This window comes from Cherax quadricarinatus, chromosome 51 (genome assembly GCF_038502225.1).
Source record: "Cherax quadricarinatus isolate ZL_2023a chromosome 51, ASM3850222v1, whole genome shotgun sequence".
NCBI lineage: Eukaryota > Metazoa > Arthropoda > Malacostraca > Decapoda > Parastacidae > Cherax > Cherax quadricarinatus.
The window spans coordinates 15,973,931-15,996,273 of NC_091342.1; the positions used below are offsets into that span (position 1 = coordinate 15,973,931).

Consider the following 22,343-nt stretch of genomic DNA (forward strand, 5'->3'; position numbering starts at 1 on the left):
GACGTGCTGTTGGAGTGTGAGCAAAGTAACATTTATGAAGGGATTCAGGGAAACCGGCAGGCCGGACTTGAGTTCTGGAGATGGGAAGTACAGTGCCTGCACTCTGAAGGAGGGGTGTTAATGTTGCAGTTTAAAAACTGTAGTGTAAAGCACCCTTCTGGCAAGACAGTGATGGAGTGAATGATGGTGAAAGTTTTTCTTTTTCGGGCCACCCTGCCTTGGTGGGAATCGGCCGGTGTGATAATAAAAAAAAAATATATATATATATATATATATATATATATATATATATATATATATATATATATATATATATATATATATATATATATATATATATATATATATATATATATATATATATATATACATGTATATATATTAATAATGATATTGTAGAGAATTAATATCAGTAATTAAAATAGTCACATTCCAGAGACTGGCTGCGATTATAAATTCCAAGAGTGAAGAATAAACATTTCAAAGAGAGCCTGAGGATAGCACAACAATATTTATATAATCCGATTGTGTGTGTGTGTGTGTGTGTGTGTACTTATCTCTTTGTTGTTGCAGGGGTCGATTCATAGCTCCTGGCCCCGCCTCTTCACTGACTGCTACTAGGTCCTCTCTCCCTGCTCCATGAGGTTTATCAAACTAGCCTGCTAGTGTACCTCGCCTATAATCTAGTGATACCAGTGGGGAAAATTTTCTTTTTAAAATACGATAAGTTGCAAAATCTTGAGGAAATATAAAAAGCGTACAGTTTTGTAGAAATATATCAGTGACGTTTACAACAATAAGATCATTTATCATCCAGAAACCTTTCCACAGTGTTGCCGTAGCTAATAACCAGTAACAAGATGGTACCTAGTTGGGTGAAGTGACCATCATTAGAATTTTTTTCATTTTTGAAATACTAGCCGTATACAATGGAAATTCATATAACCTGTAGTTAGCAGCGGTCACAATATACAACGAAAAGCAAATATTACTCCAGTAAAAGCAAATTTTCCTCCGGTAATGTTCACCAGCCAGCTATAGTGATAATATATCATTTGTTGTGGTGGAGACGGAAAAAAATCTAGAAAAGCTAAATACAGTGATCTATAAGCGCCAAAACCTTCAGGCTGTAAATAAGGGTTGAGGTCTCAACCGTTCCTCATAGTAGGAGCTGCCAGCAATCACCGGTTTCTCCAACATACAAGTTAAACTTTTGTATCAATCTAATCACATATTACTCGGTTAAATATTTTTACAGTAGTTCCTTCATGTGCTAGTCCAAAAGCACCGACCGGATATGTTTAAAAGAGTGATCCACTAACCAGATTCGACTTGTTCCGAACCTTTGACCGGTTTCAAACGGATTTGTTGGACAATAAGGTGTCCTCTGACCTGACTATAAACAGACGGGGTCTTAGGCGCCCTTATCAAACACCCCAAACAGTAACTATTAAAGCAGTGACTACTAGAGTGGTAAGCTTGTCCAAATATACAAGTACAAATACAAATAGATACAATACAAATAGTCAGATCTTCACTTTAAAGAGGTTATTAGTAGAATATACAAGAGGTTATTGGTAGAATATACAGTAAAACAACCATTAAAATAACATTATGAAATCCTGTATAGTCTGCAGCCAAACAAACAAGCGAGCTTCCACATGGATTACATGCAACTTTTGTGGTAATTGGGCTCACGCCCCATGTGCAGATATCCAAGAATTATCTACAAGAGGTATTAAATCAGGTAAGTGTTTTTGGATATGCCCAAATGCTCAATCTGTATGACTGGAGATGCTGGCCAGGTAGTCAGGAACTGTAAGGCTGGAGATGCTATCCTGGTAGATAGTAACTGTATGACTGGAGTGGCTGTTCAGGTAGACAGGAACTGTAAGGCTGGAGATGCTGTCCTGGTAGACAGTAACTGTAAGGCTGGAGGTGCTGTCCTGGTTGACAGTAACTGCATGCATGGAGGAATGCATATTAGTGGCCTCGATGGAGACAGGAGCTGTAGTGGGGAAACCAGTGTAGTCAAGGACAAGATAAAACCAATATTACAAACTAGTAATATCACAGGAGATAGCAAACAAGGGGATTCCACTAGAAATAGTGATGATAAATTACCAGAAATAACTGGTGAGAGCTCCATTGTTAGTACTAGTGAAGAAAGAAATAAGACAGGAAAACATGCACCAGCAGGGAATACAGTCACAAAAATCCAAGACAAACAGAAACCAGGCCTGTGCAAATATTATGCACTTGGTATCTGCAGGCATGGAATATCTGGAAAAACAGATGGGACGTGCAACTTTGACCACCCTAGAAAATGCCGTGCCCATATGACAACAGGAAAATGCAACCTCCCTTCCTGTAAACCTTTTCACCTTGAAATGTGTCACTCTTCAGTACAGGAAAGAGAGTGCTATAACTTATACTGCCAGGCACACCATCTAAAGGGGACAAAAAGATACAAAACATCCAGATCATGGGAAAACCTGGGTAGCCACAGCCACTCAAGAGAGCGGTTTTTTAGTGCCAGGAAGAAAAAAAATGGCAGGAAATGGCAGAAATCGTACACCAAATCCAATCATTTCTGGAGTGGAATCACAGTCGATGGCCTCTACTCCAAACCAACAGATACGGTTATTAGTGCCGGGAAAAAAAGTCCCCCACCCAGTACCATGACATTCTTCTTTGCAAATATACAGGGTCTAAAGCCAGCAACGAACAACAAAATACCTTTCATCCGTGGACTGCTTGCAGAGGCAAATGCAATGTTCACGGCTTTCACAGAGATCCACATAAAGGATCACTTGGACAACGAAATATGGATCCCGGGTTACAACCTATACAGATGCGGCAGAGTGAACAGGGAAAAGGGGGGGTTGGCCTGTATATCGCAGTCACTTATTTGCTCAGAATTGCTAAATGCCTCAAATGATGTAGTTGAAGTTTTAGCAGTAAAGATCGAGAACCAAACTCTAGTCATTGTAGTAGTTTACAAACCTCCGGATGCAACTTTCCAACAATTCCAGGAACAGCTGTTGAAAATTGACCATTATCTGGAAAATCTTCCAGCTCCTGCCCCCAACATCTTGGTCCTGAGGTATTTCAACTTAAGGAACCTAAAATGAAGGAATATAGCAAATGTTGCTGCAGTGATAACACCAGGAGGCAGCTCAGATGAGAACTCACACACACGCACACGAGCTTTTAAATCTCTGCACAAAATTCACCTTAAACCAGCAAATAATAGAGCCTACTAGACTGGACAATACACTGGACCTCATCTGCACTAACAATGATCTGATACGAAATGTCACCATATCAAAAACAATATACTCAGATAACAACATAATCGAGGCTCAGACATGTATGCGCGGAGCCCACGACCGACAAAATGAGATTAGTCACGAGGAAGCCTTCGCCAAATTCAACTTCAATAACAAGAACATAAAGCGGGACCAAGTAAACCAAGATAGCCTAAGCAACACAGACCCCAACTTATGCCTAGAACAGATAAACTCTGTGGCACTCGATGTATGCTCAAGGCTTATTCCTTTAAGAAAAAGGAGGAGTTGATGTAAAATAGAAAGAGACAGGCGCACCCTTTACAGGCGAAGGAAAAGAATAACAGAGCGGCTAAAAGAGGCCAGTATATCTGCAGTGCGTAGGGAGAAATAGTAAACATCGAACTAAAGCTAAAGGAATTTTATAGGAGTCAGGAATCACGGGAAGAACTAAAAGCCATAAATGAAATCGAAAGAAACCCAAAGTATTTCTTTTCTTATCCCAAATCAAAGCCGAGAACAACATCCAGTATTGGGCCCCTACTTAAACAAGATGAGTCCTACACAGATGACAGCAAGGAAATGAGTGAGCTACTCAAGTCCCAGTATGACTCAGTTTTTAGCGAGCCGCTAACCAGACTGAGAGTCGAAGATCTAAATGATTTTTTTTATGAGCCACAGAACTTGGTAAACACAAGCCTATCTAACGTTATCCTGACGCCAAATGACTTCGAACAGGCGGTAAATGACATGCCCATGCACTCTGCCCCAGGGCCAGACTCATGGAACTCCGTGTTCATCAAGAACTGCAAAAAGCCCCTATCACGTGCTTTTAACATCCTGTGGAGACAGCGCATGGACACTGGGGTCGTCCCACAGCTACTAAAAGCAACAGACACAGCCCCACTCCACAAAGGGGGCAGTAAAGCAATAGCAAAGAACTACAGGCCGATAGCGCTAACATCCCATATCATAAAAATCTTTGAAAGGGTTCTAAGAAGCAAGATCAGCACCCATCTAGATACCCATCAGTTACATAACCCAGGGCAGCATGGGTTTAGAGCAGGTCACTCCTGTCTGTCCCAACTACTGGACCACTGTGACAAGGTCCTGGATGCTCTAGAAGACAAACAGACTTTGCAAAAGCCTTTGACAAGTGTGATCATGGTGTAACAGCGCACAAAATGCGTGATAAAGGAATAATAGGAAAAGTTGGTGGATGGATTTATAATTTCCTAACAAATAGAACACAAAGAGTAGTAGCCAACAGAGTCAAGCCTGAGGCGGCTACGGTGAAAAGCTCTGTTCCACAAGGCACAGTACTCGCTCCCATCTTGTTCCTCATCCTCATATAAGACATAGACAGGGATATAAGCCACAGTCATGTCTTCCTTTGCAGATGACACCCGAATCTTCATGACAGTGTCTTCCATTGAAGACACTGCAAGGCTCCAGGTGGATATCAACCAAATCTTTCAATAGGTTGCAGAAAACAATATGAAGTTCAACATTGAGAAATTTCAATTACTTCGATATGGTAAACGTGAGGAAATTAAAACTTCGTCAGAGTATAAAACAAATTCCAACCACACAATAGAGCGAAAAACAAACGTCAAAGACCTGGGAGTGATCATGTCGGAGGATCTCACCTTCAAGGACCATAACATTGTATTAATCGCATCTGCTAGAAAAATGACAGGATGGATAATGAGAACCTTCAAAACCAGGGATGCCAAACCCATGATGACACTCTTCAGGTCGCTTGTTCTATCTAGGCTGGAATATTGCTGCACACTAACAGCACCTTTCAAGGCAGGTGAAATTGCTGACCTAGAAAATGAACAAAGAACCTTCACGGCGCGCATAACGGAGATAAAACACCTCAATTACTGGGAGCGCTTGAAGTTCCTGAACCTGTACTCCGTGGAACGCAGGCGGGAGAGATACATGATTATATACACCTGAAAAATCCTAGAGGGACTAGTACCGAACTTGCACACGAAAATCACTTTCTACGAAAGCAAAAGACTCTGCAGACGATGCAACATCCCCCCAATGAAAAGCAGGAGTGCCACTAGAACGTTAAGAGACAACACAATAAGTGTGAGGGGCCCAAGACTGTTCAACTGCCTCTCAGCATACATAAGGGGGATTACCAATAGACCCCTGGCTGTCTTCAAGCAGGCACTGGACAAGCACCTGAAGTCGGTACCTGACCAGCCGGGCTGTGGTTCGTACGTTGGATTGCGTGCAGCCAGCAGTAACAGCCTGGTTGATCAGGCCTTGATCCACCATGAGACCTGGTCACAGACCGGGCCGCGGGGGCGTTGACCCCCGGAACTCTCTGCAGGTAAACTCCAGGTTCCTGCCTTCACTACGTCTCTTTCTAGGCTATTTCTAGGTTATTCCTGTGTGTGTGTGTGTGTGTGTGTGTGTGTGTGTGTGTGTGTGTGTGTGTGTGTGAACACTTACATCCAGCAGTGGTATCGTCATCAGCAGGCCGGAAAAGAGCCAAATGGCAGCAATGAGACCAGCTGTCTTGGCTCCTGAAAACAGTCGCGGGTACTGCTTGGGCACTGCGATCAGGACACACCTGTTGGTAGTACACAACTGTAAAACATGAGCATTATTATTATTATTATTATTATTATTATTATAAAAACAAAGTGCTCAACCCACAAGGGGCTCCAGCTGAATCATCATCTAAGACCCGCGTCAGAAGACACTTGTCCTTTTCCTGACAAACATTATACCTATCTACGACAAATGGCTCCTGGAGTTTAACCCCACTAAGTGCCAAATCATGAAGCTTAGGGAAGGGCAAAGAAGACCGCAGACGGAATACAGGCTCGGGGATTCAAGACTGCAAGCCTCAGTCAAGGAGAATATCATACCGAGCACAACCCCTGAGGGGCACATCAATCAAATAACTACTGCAGCATATGCGCGTCTGGTAAACCTAAGAATAGCGTTTCGACACCTAAGTAAAGATTATTACAAACTAAGTAGAGTCATTCACGACACACTATACTGGAGTACGCAGTACCAGTATGGAACCCACACCTGGTTAAGCATGTCAAGAAAATGGAGTAAGTGCAGAGGTTTGTAACAAGACTAGCAGTCCTTTAGCCAATGGGTATCCTATGAGGAGAGGCTAAGGGAGCTCAACCTGATGACACTGGAGGACAGGAAGCTAGGGGGATATGATAACGTCGTACAAAATATTGAGAGGAATTGACAAGATGGACAGGGGCACAATGTTTCAGAAATGGAATGCAGGATCAGGGGACACAACTGGATGCTGAAAACTTGGATGAATCATAGGAATGTTAGGAAGTATTACTTCAGCCTTAGGCTTGTCAGGAAGTGGAGCAATTTGGAGAATGAAGTAGTAGAGGTGGGATCCATACACAGCTTTAAGAAGAGGTACGATAATGCTCTTAGAGCCGGGAGTGAGTGGACATAGTAGCGACCAGCGAAGAGGCGGAGCTAGGCGCTGTGAGCCGAACCCTGCAACTATAAATCGGTGAGTGTACACACACAAAGTACAACACTGAATACTTCTTGGTTTACAGCCTACTTGTCAAACACAGGAGAAATAAACAGGTTAATACACACCACACTTGTTAAAACACCTATTGAAAGCACAGCTGCTGGGGCACCACATCTGTCAAACACCCACTAGGCGCACAGCTGTTGGTATATTCACACCTGTCAAACACCTACGGAATATGATACTCCCAGCACAGCACCTGTGAGTAACTGGCATTATTTCATTAAGTGAAAGAATCAATCTTCCGTCCGCTATCAGGCTATTGGTGACTTGTGTGGTGAGGGGCTCTTAATCTTGGGAATTGGATCTGTGCTCCGGTTCCCTGAATTGAGCCTGGATACCTTCCATCCCCTCCCCCAGGCGCTGTATAATCCTACGGGTTTAGCGCTCCCCCATGATTATAATTTATTTATTTATTTATTTATTTATTTCCAATTTGTGCACACATACAGAGGTACAAAAAAAAATACAGATAAGAGCAGTATGCCAAAGCCACTTATACTATGCATAGCATTACGGGCTGGCTTAAAATTAACTTAAGATTAACTAAGCAATGATTATTATTATTATTATAATCAAGAAGAAGCGCTAAGCCACAAGGACTATACAGCGCTGCTACTAAGCAATGATGAAATCAGTGATAAAACATTAATGTAAACAGATAACTATAAAGCACAAGTGAGTATTACAAAGACAGGTCATATGGTTGCATTCAGTTAGGTAGTGATTCTGTTAGGTAGTGTATTTAAAAAATAATAAAGTTAGATTGGGTTTTAGGTTTAACATTTATGTGATATAATTGTGAGAAACATTTAAGATATAAAATTTATAATGTTCAGTTATTCAGTATTTATTTGGTTTTGGGTGAGTAAGTAATCTTTGAGAAGAGACTTGAATTTATAAACAGGTTGTGTTTCTTTTATATTTACAGGTAATGAATTCCAGATTTTAGGGCCTTTTATGTGCATTGAGTTTTTGCATAGTGTGAGATGGACACGAGGAACATCAAAGAGTGATCTGTGCCTTGTGTTATGGTCATGTGTTCTGTTGAGGTTGGCAAGGAGATGTTTGAGGGGAGGGTTAATATCAGAGTTAAGTGTTCTATGTATGTAATAGGTGCAGTAATAAGTATGGATGTTTTGTATGGTGAGTAGGTTTAGTGTATTGAATATTGGTGGAGTGTGCTGCCTGTAGTGAGAATTTGTTATCATTCTAACTGCAGCCTTTTGTTGGGTAATTAGTGGTCTGAGATGGTTAATTGTTGTTGAGCCCCATGCACAAATTCCATAGGTGAGATAGGGGTAAATAAGAGAGTGATATAGGGCCAGGAGGGCTGACTGTGGAACATAGTACCGTATCTTCGATAGTATGCCTACAGTCTTGGAAATTTTCTTAGAAATTTGATGTATATGTGTATGAAATTTGAGTCTATTATCAAGGTGGATTCCTAAGAATTTTCCCTCTGTTAGTTTTGTGATAGGTGATCCATTTATCATTATGTTAAGAGGGACATCTGTAGCTCTGTTACCAAACTGAATGAAGTAGGTTTTGTCAATGTTTAGTGTAAGTTTGTTAGTCCTCATCCAGGTAGATATTTTCTGTAATTCGGTATTTACAGTATTGGCTAGCGTGACTGGGCTCGGGTGAGAGAAGACGTATGTAGTGTCATCTGCAAATAGTGTGGGTTTGAGTAATTGCGAAGCATTTGGAAGGTCATTTATGTATAGGAGAAAGAGAAGAGGGCCAAGGACACTTCCCTGTGGGACACCAACTGTAATTGGTTGTGCAGAAGAGTTTGCCCCATTTGCGTACACATATTGGCTTCTGTTGCTGAGGTAAGACTTGAGGTAGTTGAGGGAGTGCCCTCTTATACCATAGTGTGACAATTTTACGTGGAGCAAGTCATGGTCAACTGTATCAAAAGCTTTACGTAAGTCAATGAAGATCCCCAGTGGGACTCACAAATCATCGTACATATTTGTACAAAGCCTTGAAGTAATTAACCCTGTTTATGAATTATATTTACAGTACAAAGAGATAAATGTCGATTAAATTCAATTGAGTAGTATAACAAAAAACAAGAAAAGGTGCAACGCAGCTTAACATAAACACAAGCAAAACCTTCAAATTTTTGTGGTGCTGTATGTCCGCGGAGACACCCCGCTGCCAAACGTATCGCCTGTTTATTTTTTTTTTTTTTTGTACTCTGCTTATTTGTGATTGAATTTACATATATAAAGGCTTATGTAACCTATCCTAAAATAAAAGTAAATGTATTTTTCGTATATAAGTCAACGCTCAGCTGATGACAATTGTTAATGAATAAGAATTGATGCAAGATCAAGACTTGAGCAACAAGTTGTCTCTCTTTCTCTAACAAAATACTTTAAAATTATCAGGTAGGCAGAGGTGTGTCACTACTGACCTTATTATTGAACTTGGATCTTTATTGTCAGCTGAAAATCTGCCAGACTGGTGAATATGTCCTTTTAAAGTCAAACTCGCAAATATTAGGTTCTAACTCCTAGGTAAAGAAATTCACTATGGGACTTTTAAACAAAATAACGTAGCTCTTAGTCAAACTGAATGGGAAAAATTAAGAGTTCTGGTTAGCACAATTGTAAAACAAGGCAAGTGTTCAAAAAATGAAGATGAATTATTATATACACGAGGAAGAGCTAAACTCATAAGGCCACGCAATAATGAGATTTGAGGCAAAAGAGAGCGTGGATTGAATACCTTGGATCAAGGCACTACGTCAACCTCCCTCGAAAGGGGGAAAATATGTAGAACTGGTATTAGTCTATGTTTTAGGTTCAGCCCACAAATATGAAGGGCGATAACAAACTTAAAACAACAGTTAATGTCGTGTCAACATTGACAGGAAAAAAGTGGGAGACGGACCTTAAGTTTCCCTGCTTATTGTTAAATCGATACGTTTAAGTTTAATAATTATTTCATTACTCTCCCTTATATTTTTTTACCAAATTTTCAAAAAATATCTTCTTTGGTATTATATTACTATGTATTGAGTATGATTATTTTTTTTTATTTGGTGAAAATTAGCTGATGTTCATTTGTGCGATCACGTTACATAAAAATCAATGCTCAAACTTTAGAAAGGTTTACAGTGTGTCCAGCAAAACCTGAAACATGGTTTAATTAGGGTCCTGGAAACCTGATAAATTTAATCAAGTTTGAACACAGGACAAGGTCATAAGGTTCAAAGTGCGCTGTGATGCATACAAGATTCAACGATTTTGATGCCGACCTCTCCGCCATTATTTTACTTATTTTATTTGATCATACAACTGAATTACTTGCATAGTACAGCAACTCACTAAACTACGCCTCACACTATGCAACAACTCAATAAACTACGCCTCACTATACAGCAACGCACTAAACTACGCCTCTCACCATACAGGAACGCACTAAAACTGCACTTCGCACCATACAGTAATGCACTAAACTACGCCTCGTACCATACAGCAGTGCGCTATACAATCCCTCATACCAACTCTCTAAACTACCCCTCTTACATCATAGAAGAACGTTTTAAACTAATCTTCAAATCAGATAGCAAAGCATAAATTCCCTCTTCACAGCAACACACCATCCTTCACAGCACACAGCAACACACTAAACTATCCCACACAGATGACCTAACAACCATTGAAGTCTCCTGTCTTACCTGTTGACAGCTATTGCAGCTATAGAGAGGAGCTCGGCCTGGATATTGACGTATCGCAAGAAGACGAAGACGTTGCAGCCATTGTCACTAAAGAGGGCGTCTCCGTCGTTGACGTAGAGGTGGAAGAGGTGGGCGGCGGAGATGGGCAGGATGGTGACGCAGAAAATGCCCTCAGCCACCGCCAGGTTCACCACCAGGTAGGTAGCGGCGTGCCGCAGGCGGCTTTCGTAGGGCAAGGCCAGGATGGTCAGCAAATTACCTGCAGAGTAACTAGATGATACTAAAATTTATATTATATTAATGGGGAAGCGTTAAAACCATAGGGAATGGGAGGTAATTAGGTTTGATCAAGGAAAAGCATAGCTATAATTTCTTGGATCAAAAGCCCTTCACTAGCATTCAAATTCAAATTCAAATTCAAAGTTTATTCTCTATAAAGATTACAATGTTGAATTTACAGAATTTGGTTGTTGTGTGGTTTACATGTAGTTAAATAATGATTACAGAGTGTACCACTAGAACGCCTAGCATGGCTAGGCATTTCGGGCAGACTTAGTTTAATTCTTTATTTTAAAATATTACAAATTATGAGGTAAGTTGGTATTATGGCTAAGTGACTAAATACTAGTTTGTGAGTTTAGCAATGTGAATGCTTTTGTTTTGGCACAGTACATAGTTTCAGTATTGGAGTATCATAGGATTCATTATTTTAAGATTGAGATTAATATTTCTGTTTATGGTCAAATGGGTGAGTGAAAGTGTGAACCACCAGGTGGTATTCGTGTAGTTAGTTGATGGGGTTTATCAGGGAGATAAGATGTTTTCTAATGGTAGTTTTGAAGGTGATGAATGTGTCTGCAGTTCTAGAGTTCTTAGGTAGGGTGTTCCAGATTTTAGGGCCTTTGACATACATTGAATTTTTGTAAAGGTTTAGTCGGACATGGGGAATGTCGTAGAGATGTTTGTGTCTGGTGTTATGCCTGTGGGTTCTGTCACAACTATCAAGAAAGTGTTTTAGGTCAGGGTTGATATTGGAGTTTAAGGTCCTGTAGATGTAGATTGCACAGTAGTAAGTGTGGATGTACTGAACAGGGAGTAAGTTTAGATCTATGAAGAGTGGGGGGGGGGGTGTTGCCAGGGATGGAATTTAGTGATTATTCTTACTGCAGCTTTTTGTTGGGTTATTATTGGCTTTAGGTGTGTTGCTGCAGTTGATCCCCAAGCACAAATAGCATAGGTGAGGTATGGATAAATAAGTGAGTGGTATAGTGTGAGAAGGGCATTTTGCGGCACATAGTATCGTATCTTGGAGAGGATCCCAACTGTTTTGGATACTTTTTTGGTTATGTGTTGGATATGGGTGCTGAAATTCAGGTTGTTGTCAAGGTATAGGCCTAGGAATTTGCCCTCATTATGTCTGGTAATTAGAGTGTTGTCGATCTTAATGTTAATTTGTGCATCTCCTGCTCTGCTACCAAACATAATATAGTAGGTTTTGTCAGTGTTAAGCGTAAGTTTATTGGCTGTCATCCAAGTCGATATTTTGATCAGCTCCTCGTTAACAATGGTGTTGAGGGTGGCAAGATTAGGGTGAGAGATGACGTAAGTCGTGTCGTCAGCAAAGAGAATGGGTTTCAGGTGTTGGGATACGTTTGGAAGATCATTGATGTATATGAGGAAGAGCAGGGGACCAAGGACACTTCCCTGCGGAACTCCAGTATCAAGTGGCCGTGTTGTTGATGCTGTGTCTTTAATGGTAACATACTGATACCTATTAGTAAGGTAAGATTTGAAATAAGCAAGCGCATGGCCTCTTATACCATAATGGTCAAGTTTGTGGAGTAGGATGTCTTGGTCTACTGTGTCAAAAGCTTTTCTTAGGTCAATAAAAATTCCTAGTGGATATTCCTTATTTTCCAATGCTGTGTAAAGCAGATCTAGCATTTTTATGATTGCATCATTAGTGCTTTTATTTTTCCTAAATCCAAATTGGCAGGGGTTGAGTATGTTTTGTGCTGTTATAAATGAATATAGTCTCCTGTGCACGAGTTTCTCAAAGATTTTGGATAGCAATGGTAAGTTTGATATTGGCCTATAGTTGTTTAAGTCTGTAGGGTCACCACCTTTATATATTGGTGTAACCCTTGCCATCTTGAGTAGTTTCGGGAAGGTGCTAGTTTCTAGTGACTTGTTAAAAAGTAATGAAATAGCATGCGAAAGGATATGGGCCGATCGCTTGTACAGTAATGGTGGGACATTAGACAGATTCCCTGAGTTGTTTTTAAGTGACTTTATAATCTCGGTGACTTCTGAGGGCTCAGTTGGTGCAAGATAGAAGGAATTTGGGAAATTCCCATCTAGGTAGTCCCCGGCATGGGCATTAGTATGTGGGATTTTATTGGCGAGATTAGATCCTATGGTTGAGAAGAAGTCGTTTATCTTGTTAGCTGTGTCAGTGGTATGTAGTGGTGTTTCATTAGGTTTAGTTAGGACAATATTCTTGGTTTTTTTCAGTTTGTGGGTCCCTAGAATCTGAGAGAGTGTTTTCCAGGTCTTTTTTATATCTCCTCTAATGTCTGTGAATCTACTGGAGTAGTATAGTTGTTTGGCTTTCTTTATTACTTTGGTGAGAACTGATGAATAGTGTTTAAGAATATCTTTGTGTATTAAGCCCTGTCTATATTGCTTTTCATATTGGTGTTTCTTGTCAATGGATTTCAGAATGGTGCTGGTTAGCCATGGGCAACCAAGCCGTTTGTTTGTGATCTGTTTCGTTTTTATAGGACAATGTTTGTTGTATAGTCTAAGTAATTTGTTAAGAAAAATGTCTGTCCAGTCATCAATACCATTGGCCTTGGAGAATTCTGTAGGCCAGTCAACAATCTCTAGGTCAGCTGTGAACTTCCTTATTGAGGCCTCGTCATGGAGTCTAAATGAGACTTTGTTGTATTCAAGTGGTGGTTTATTAATGTTTGTCAGGAGGAAGGTAGGGTAGTGGTCTGTAGTGCTATCTGTGATTATCCCTGATTTAAGGGGGGCTAGTATATTGGTCCATATGTGGTCTATTATGGTTGCACTTGTCTCAGTGAGCCTGGTTGGTTTAGTTATTGTTCAAGGCATTCCCTTGAAGGGAGCTGATAAACTGACTAACATCCAAAAATATATCTATACCTAATAGGGCGTCATAAAAGCCTGTTGCGAGACAGTGCTAAGGAAGAAGAAATTTCGTGAATGCGACAAGTACAAGCGGGTGTTTCTGAATAAAGAACAGAGAAAAAAAACGAAGATTCATTGAAACTTGCGGCTAAATCAAACTCAGATAAAATGCTTGAGAGTAAAAACAGAAACCGTGATCTCTGTATTAATTCTTGTTTGCGCTACTGCTCAGAGGATGAGCTGCGGGTACACAACACACACTATCCACTCAAGTGGCTAAAATTTGAATGAATTACCGACCTGTCTACCTTGAGGGTATTCCGGGAATCAACGCCCCCGCGTCCCGGTTCACGACCAGGCCTCCCGGTGGATCACGGCCTGGTCAACCAGGCTGTAACTGCTGGCCACACTTAGTCCAACGTACGAACCAACCTGGTTGATCCGGCACCGACTTCAAGAATCTGTCCAGCACACCCAAAGGTGTCAGTCAACACGGTGTTACAATTACGGCTCTGAAACTTACACATAGATGGCAGACGTTATGTTTGTTATTTACTGGCCAAAATATGATTGGTTGGCTTCTTAGGTTTAAAGCCCAACAGTTGTATGAGGATCATCGAAATTGTATTTCACCTACACAATGCCAGTCAAAATACATTAATCCCTCGTAAAACCGAGATTAAGTTAAACTCTCACTATCTTAAATAATAACATACTCAGGCTAGTAAACCCGACCAGTAAGCCAGCAGTAATTCTGCCGCCATACTGAGTCAACGGCACCACTGAACGGGGTCATTTCTTGATAAAAGATCCATGTCAATTGATTTTCGTTGACGATCATAATAACGACTGCCATTTGTGGGTATGCCTCGGAGCTACAATTGTGACACCGTGTTGGTTGACACGTCTGGGTGTGCATTAAACCCCCTCGAGTAAGTTAATCATCCTTATCCTCGAGGTAATTCATTTAAATTTTTGCCACCTGAGTGGCTGGTATGTTTTGTGCACCCGCAGTGTATATACTATATAAACTAAAAGATATATCTCTTGGTGTATATGTTGTACTCCATTGCTGAGTATAGTATATTGAAATTTTACTTGAAAACCATTGCTAGATGTACTTTTATCAAGACTGATAGACAGAACACATTATCTCCAGGTTGAGGGACTGATTCCCTCAAACTCCTCATCTTCCACCGTTTTTTTCTGTATCAGGCTGATGAAGCCACCGCCTGGCGAAACGTTTCCAGACACAGAATTTATGGCATTCACCACACGCTATGTTGTAAACTTCTGCTGTGCAAGTAGTTCTAGGTTTACGGTTTCTAGTGATCGCTTTGATATTTAGGTAGTAAGAACAACTACGTCTATTTAGGTTTTTCGGAGAATCAGGGCGATGATAATAATAATGTGCTCAGTGGGACGGATCAGTCGTTTATCTATGTTGGTAACCTCTTAGGATGTGTTGTGTAAAAGGCTTTCTGTCTGCAGGAATTAATAATGTGTGTTGGAAACCTTAGGTTGGCGAATACCTTCTCATTGTCTTGTCCTTCTAAAAGATAATCATCATTGCAAATTCAGAGTATTCACCTTAATCCCACCTCCTACTCTCCCTATAATATCTGACCTCACCTATACTTGATCTCGCAATTGTATGAACTCCCTATGTGACCTATCTTTTTTTCGAACCTGACCTCATTGTGCTCGTTTGCCTTATAAGGCGGTGTACTTGCTTATTCCTGTTACCAGCGTCATATACCCACTTGCCGGCTTTTGCCATTGTCTACCATACTCAGAACCAATGAGGAATAATTAACAAAGTCACAGTCCTTGGGTAAGGAAGAAATTGTGTTATGAAACTCATAACAGAGATAAGAAGGAACTACGGTGAGGAACAAAGAGTATTACCGAAGGTATTACCAAACCAAACCACCCAGAAGCAATATGGGAAACAGGAGGGAAAAGTGTAATCAACTCACCGAAGAACCCAAATATAGATATGATGATGGCAGCTACAGCAGTCACCAATATGGCCCAATTAGGGGCTCGGCCCGGCTCACTCTCTTCTGAATCAGTGAAGACGGAATCCATCTTATTAATGAAGACGGTGCCTCGGGGTATGAGGGATGTCGGAACAGGGTAAAGTGGAAGGGGTGTCTGATTCCCACTCCTTCCCTTTGCCTTGCCTTTCACACCTCGCCAATTTTTGGAAGTTTGTGGGTCTCTAGAGTGCGTGGCGAGATGCGTGGTGCTGAGATATCAGCAGGAGTCAGATATCCAACCCTTGCCCTGGGTGAAGGTGGATCTTAATTTGTCAGGATGCTCACATCAATTCCACTACAATAGTGTGTAGCTTTCGTACGCTCGTTTCTTACCCTCTGATATTTTTCATCACTACCTGCATTGTTTCCACTATGCTTTTACTGAAAAAAAAAATGTCGAAGTTTAGTTCAGAACACATGCAAGTGGTAAAAAAAGCAGATATATATATATAAGATATTGCAAGATACTAAGGTGTATGCGAAACTATGTATAGAATAGCTGTCAGACTAATCATCCTTCTTTACCTTACTCTGCAACTAGGTGAGTACAAATAGGAAGCGCGTCTGTCTGGCGCTCAGCAGACGGAGGATCAAGCCTCCACGTCATGCACTGAATGATCCCCATGGATTTAGCGCTTTACATAAAATATTATAATTTACCTTACTCTTCCATTAACTTACGTTTTATCTTCACACCCAAACAAAGCAAGCACCATTAATTAAAAATAAAATGTATATGAACCCTATAAGATTTTGCTAGTTATATAACATGCACCTCATATGCATATCATTACTGTTAGTGGAATAGTCATATTTGATTATTATTATAATCAAGGGGGAAGCGCTAAACCCGTAGGATTATACAGCCCCTGTGGGGGGATGTGGAAGGTATTCAGGTTTAATTCAGGGAACTGGAGCACAGATCCAACTCCCTAGATCAAGAGCCCCTCACCAGCATCAAGGAACTTTCCTTGAGGGGGCCCAATAGTCATATCTGTGTACTAAACAGATCGAACAGTTTCATGGCTCTGATCCTGAAGTAATTATTTTGTTACGTATAAAGCAACTGCTAACTCTGTTTACCTAACACACCAACACGCAGTGTTCCTACTTTTTTTCCTTTGCATGAACTGCGATCTCAGCTTAATCATTTCAGCAGGTCTGGAGGACACAAGGCCACCGTCGTGACACGGGATGTTGTATTGTTTCAGTCACAGTGACAACAGTACAGGATCACACCACATTCATAACGCTAATATTGGCATTTCCTATAATATATTTTCTTAGGTAATAGCTGTGCAAATATCACAAGCGATAGAGAAAGATAGCTGGGAGACAGGGGCATAAAGCACTGTAGAGCACAATGCATGATAGGATACGACCAAAGCAAACACTGAAAATATATTCAAAATGTTTATTTGGATACAAGAGATGATTGTTTATTAGGTTTCAAACCTACATACTACACGGGGCTCATCATGTACACCGCCAATCAAGGATACTTTACCCCTAAATATAATTTAAAATAAACTTAGCGTGTGTACGCTGAGATACGCATCTCTCAGTGCATATATCCCTTGGTACAACAGTTTATTACCAGCTACTTTAGCTATTAGAATGCAAAGACAGCAGCAACAGGAGTAACAGGAGAGGCAGCAACGCTGGGAGGTGACCATAACGTATATCCCTTGACAAACAGGAAACCTCGCCTTCCGTACCACAATTGTCGGTCTCAGTTATCGAAATTGTCCTAAATACTCTTATTTTTATTTCCATGTACCTTTACTTCTTGTTAATCGTCTATTGCTATTACTCAATATCCTCTTTATTTTCGTATTCCCTGGGATTTATCTGTTCAATGCCGTAACAGCTTCGTCTAAGACAGTATACCTTGAATATAGTGTGACAGTTTCATATGTACTCATTATTATTATAATCAAAAAGAAGCGCTAAGCCACAAGGACTATACAGACATCATATGTACTCAGTATCCATCGTATAGGCGGAAGTTAAAAGGTTACAGATCCATAATGGGGGTCATTATCTTAATTATTATTCACGGAGAAACGTTAAACCTTGGGGATGAGAGACTATTAAGTTTGATCTGAGGAAGGCTACTACCCTTCAGGGTAGTAGCCTACTACTACCCTGAAGGGTTCGTTACCTTAAGCCAGTGTATTTCTTAAAGCCACACTTGAGAACAGCAACTGCAATTTACTCAAAAACGAATGTATTAATTTTATGAAGCGCTAAACTCGCATGGATCTTTTCAGACCAAGGAATATATGTGAGGCACTTACCAACTGCCTGTCTAAAATCTTCCCCCATCCCCCTTCGGACTAGGTAGATCCACAGGGGTCAGGATTGGGTCGCTTGGTATTCATAATCTACATAATTGACACAGCTGAGAGAGTAAATAGCGACCTAAGTAATTTTGCTAATGACAGAAATAAGCCTCCAGCTAATTTCTAAAGAAAACATCAGGGAGTTACAAGATGATGTGGATAGGCTGATTTTGCGATCGAAGAAGTGGCTCTAACCCTGAGAAAAGAAAATAGCCACGACACTTATAAAGTTAATAATGCAGATCGTAATTAAACTGAACATTAGAAACATTCACTTCTGGTTACCAGAAATCTAAAGCCAAAACAACTTACGTAAGTGTTCGCAATAAAGCTAACCGATTTCTTGGCGTTATATTTAGCATAGTATAAACCTTGGTAATAGAGACCGACAAAAGTAGTAGAAGTCCCAAGGTTATACTTCACTTATATATTCCTGGTAAGGCATCATTCTGATTTTGCAGATCAGTTCTGGCTTCCATGAAATATCTAACCAAGATTGAACTTTTAGCAAAGGATGAAACAATAGAAGGAAACACTGGTTTGGTAAAAAAAAAAGTTGTAGATAAGTTGAACCAACTGTCAAGTAGCATCACTGAAGAGAGCAGTTTGGGTATCTTTAAAAATAGGTTGGAGAGTTATATACACGAGTGGGAGTGGTTGGGTGTGAGTAGACATGACTCACGAAATCGTAATGACACGATTGCAAACAAACCATACCACGGGTGGGGTTAGAACCCGCGATCAGAGAGTCTCAAAACTCCAGACCGACTCGTTAGCCACTGGGCCAGCTAACTTCAGTAAGATTCAGCATGGCCGTGACGAACTGTACGTCAGGTCCCCTCAAGTCGGTCTGGAGTTTTGAGACTCTGATTGCGGGTTCTAACCCCACCATTGGTATGGTTTGTTTGCAACTGTGTCATTACGATTTCGTGAGTCATGTTGACGGCTTTGAGGGGACTTGAGCTAGAGTTCGTCACGGCCATGCTAGCGGGAGATTCGTCTGTAAAAACTTGCATTTGTGGTCACAGTGGTGCCTATGCTAATCTTCCTATGGTGCAGAAATATACCTTGGTGGATGAATATTATTGAAGCTAGCTGGCCCAGTGGCTAACGCGTCGGTCTGGAGTTTTGAGACACTTTGATCATGGGTTCAAACCCCACCTGTGATATGGTTTGTGAGCAGACCCTACCTTGCGTGGGCTTGTCCCTGTATGTCTACCGCAACGCTCCTCTGTTCTTATGATGACAGGTGTGACAAAGTCTAGGAAAAATATGGTAAAACCAAATAATCTTTGCAATTCAAAGTACATCTCTCATAAGAACACAATGCAACTCCATAATCATACACTATTATATGCGACCATACTAAAAATTACACAATAGACAAACAACCCGCACACAGAAGACACAAGCTTACGACGACGTTTCGGTCCGACTTGGAACGTGTTATTTGTGTACTGTTCCAGTCACGGTTTTGTGCCTTTTTGTTCTTAACACACAAGATAACTGCAAGACAAGCTCTGGTATAGTTAAAATAAATCAACAACCAGTGACTATACACGATTTAGCTGCCAGAAAATTAATTAGGAAAAAAAAATAAAAAAATCTTCACAAAATTGAACTAGCAGGGAACTGTTCCAACAGAATTACACTGGCCAAGTCCACAAAGAATCAGATCAGAGACAAAATTCCGATTCCCATGACTGCCCCACAGCGACTAGGTCTAAACGTTGTATACAATAAATTCATGCTGACACCTGTCTAAGATGATGTTTTCAAGATTTTCTGCATCTCACGTTTGGCAGTATATAAATCTTCATTATTTTATGCTTCAGCTTCAACTAACTACATGATAACCACCTGGTGGTTCACAATTACACTCACCCACTGACTATAAACCCAAAAATACTAATGCTAATCTTAAAATAATAAATCCTAACTAGTCATAAGTTTGCCTATGATACTCTAATATAGACACTTTGTATTGTACCAAAACAAAAGCATTCACGAAGTGCAACTCTTGGGTATCTTTATTGAGGAAACGTTTCGCCACACAGTGGCTTCATCAGTCCATACAAAGGAGAATCTTGAAGAACAGGAGGAGAATGAGGTAATCAGTCCCTCAACCTTGAGTCGATGTGGTCAGTCCATCAATCTTGAATAGCTGCTTCTCCGCTGATATGCCGTATTCTATTCAAGATTGATGGACTGACCACATCGACTCAAGGTTGAGGGACTGATTACCTCATTCTCCTCCTGTTCTTCAAGATTCTCCTTTGTATGGACTGATGAAGCCACTGTGTGGCGAAACGTTTCCTCAATAAAGATACCCAAGAGTTGCACATGTGTCTAATTTATCAACATGTCGGTTCTCTGAACCATTCATCTACAAAAGCATTCACATTGCTAAACTCACAAATAATGATGTAGTCACTTAGCCTTAATACCATAATCGTAGAGTCTACTTGAAGGGGGGATATGATTGAGGTGTATAAATGGAAGACAGGAATAAATAAAGGGGATGTAAATAGTGTGCTGAAAATATCTAGCCTAGACAGGACTCGCAGCAATGGTTTTAAGTTGGAAAAATTCAGATTCAGGAAGGATATAGGAAAGTACTGGTTTGGTAATAGAGTTGTGGATGAGTGGAACAAACTCCCGAGTACAGTTATAGAGGCCAGAACGTTGTGTAGCTTTAAAAATAGGTTGGATAAATACATGAGTGGATGTGGGTGGGTGTGAGTTGGACCTGATAGCTTGTGCTACCAGGTCGGTTGCCGTGTTCCTCCCTTAAGTCAATGTGACCTGACATGACTAGGTTGGGTGCATTGGCTTAAGCCGGTGGGAGACTTGGACCTGCCTCGCATGGGCCAGTAGGCCTTCTGCAGTGTTCCTTTGTTCTTATGTTCTTAATGTTAAGAATTAATCTAAGTCTGCTCGAAATGCCTAGCCAGGCTAGGTGTCCTAGTGGCCCCCTCTGTAATTAGTATTTTATAATATGTAAACCACACAATACCCAAAACCTGTAAACCCCACATTGTAACCCTTATAGAGAATAAACTTGAATTGAATTGAATTGCTCCACATTATGGAGGTGAACTCTTCTCCAGGCTGAGAGACTGACCACCTCAAAACTACGTCTTCGAGGATGATCTACTGATTACATCATCTCTACACCTCTAGATTCTGCTTTCTCTTCTGTATTCGGCTGAAGAAGTCTACTATGTAGGTGAAACGTTTCGGAACAAAGATACCTAATTGATGTACATGTCTTAACTACTTGTCGGTATTGTATATTATTGTCGGTATAGCATGCTGACACCTGAGATGATGTTCAAACATGACAAGCTGTAGAAACTAAATTCCCAGTTACATAATGTAAGATATACGTCTGTGAATTCTCCTTCTGAGAGTGGAGGAGAATTCTCCTCCGTAATCCATGAGTGTCGTAAGTGGGAGACGGCAGTTGTTAAAAAAATACATCTGTGAAAATGTAAATGTTTTACAGTGACGACCCTACTCTCAGAGGCTAAGTCAACAATGTAGTTAAAAACGTCTGAGTCCACATCGAACGTGACTGCCAGACACAGCCCATAAATAACAATGTTGGGGAGACAAATTGCACTGCCCTTGTGCATTCGTGTGTGTACGTTTGTGTATGTGTGCTCGTGTATGTGCACGCTCGTGTGTGTGTGTTCGTGTGTGTGTGTGTGTGTGTGTTCGTGTGTGTGTATGTTCGTGTGTGTGTGTGTGTACTCGCCTAATTGTGGTTGCAGGGGTCGATACTCAGCTCCTGGCCCCGCCTTTCACTGACCGCTACTGGGTCCTCCCTCCCCCTGCTCCATGAGCATTATCATACCTCGTCTTAAAACTATGTATGGTTCCTGCCTCCACTACATCATTTGCCAGCCTATTCCACTTCCAAACAACTCTGTGGCTGAAAAAATACTTCCTAACATCCCTTTGACTCATCTGAGTCTTCAACTTCCAACTGTGACCCCTTGTTTCTGTGTCCCATCTCTGGAACATCCTGTCCCTGTCCACCTTATCTCTTCCACGCAGTATTTTGTATGTCGTTACCATGTCTCCCCTGACCTTCCTATCCTCCATTGTAGTCAGACCGAATTGCTTTAACCTTTCTTCGTAGGACATTCCCCCTAGCTCTGGAACCAACCTTGTTGCAAACCTTTGCACTTTCTCTAATTTCTTGACATGTTTGTGTGTGTGTGTGTGTGTGCGTCTTAATTAATATTTGCGCTAATA

At 40.9% G+C, this 22,343-nt stretch overlaps 1 protein-coding gene across 3 annotated transcripts in view; it reads right to left on the reverse strand.

Moving 5' to 3' along the window:
* LOC128694540 (protein trapped in endoderm-1) overlaps nucleotides 1–22,343 on the reverse strand; it is a 72,153-nt gene that overhangs the window by 16,913 nt on the left and 32,897 nt on the right. For all 3 annotated transcript variants that reach the window (XM_070095898.1, XM_070095897.1, XM_070095899.1), the window contains exons 2-4: nucleotides 15,673–16,116; nucleotides 10,538–10,796; nucleotides 5,763–5,883 (exon numbers count right to left, since the gene is read on the reverse strand). In XM_070095898.1, the coding sequence (XP_069951999.1) occupies nucleotides 5,763–5,883; nucleotides 10,538–10,796; nucleotides 15,673–15,784 (492 nt within the window). In that variant the 5' untranslated portion in view covers nucleotides 15,785–16,116. The remainder of the gene's footprint in view (nucleotides 1–5,762; nucleotides 5,884–10,537; nucleotides 10,797–15,672; nucleotides 16,117–22,343) is intronic.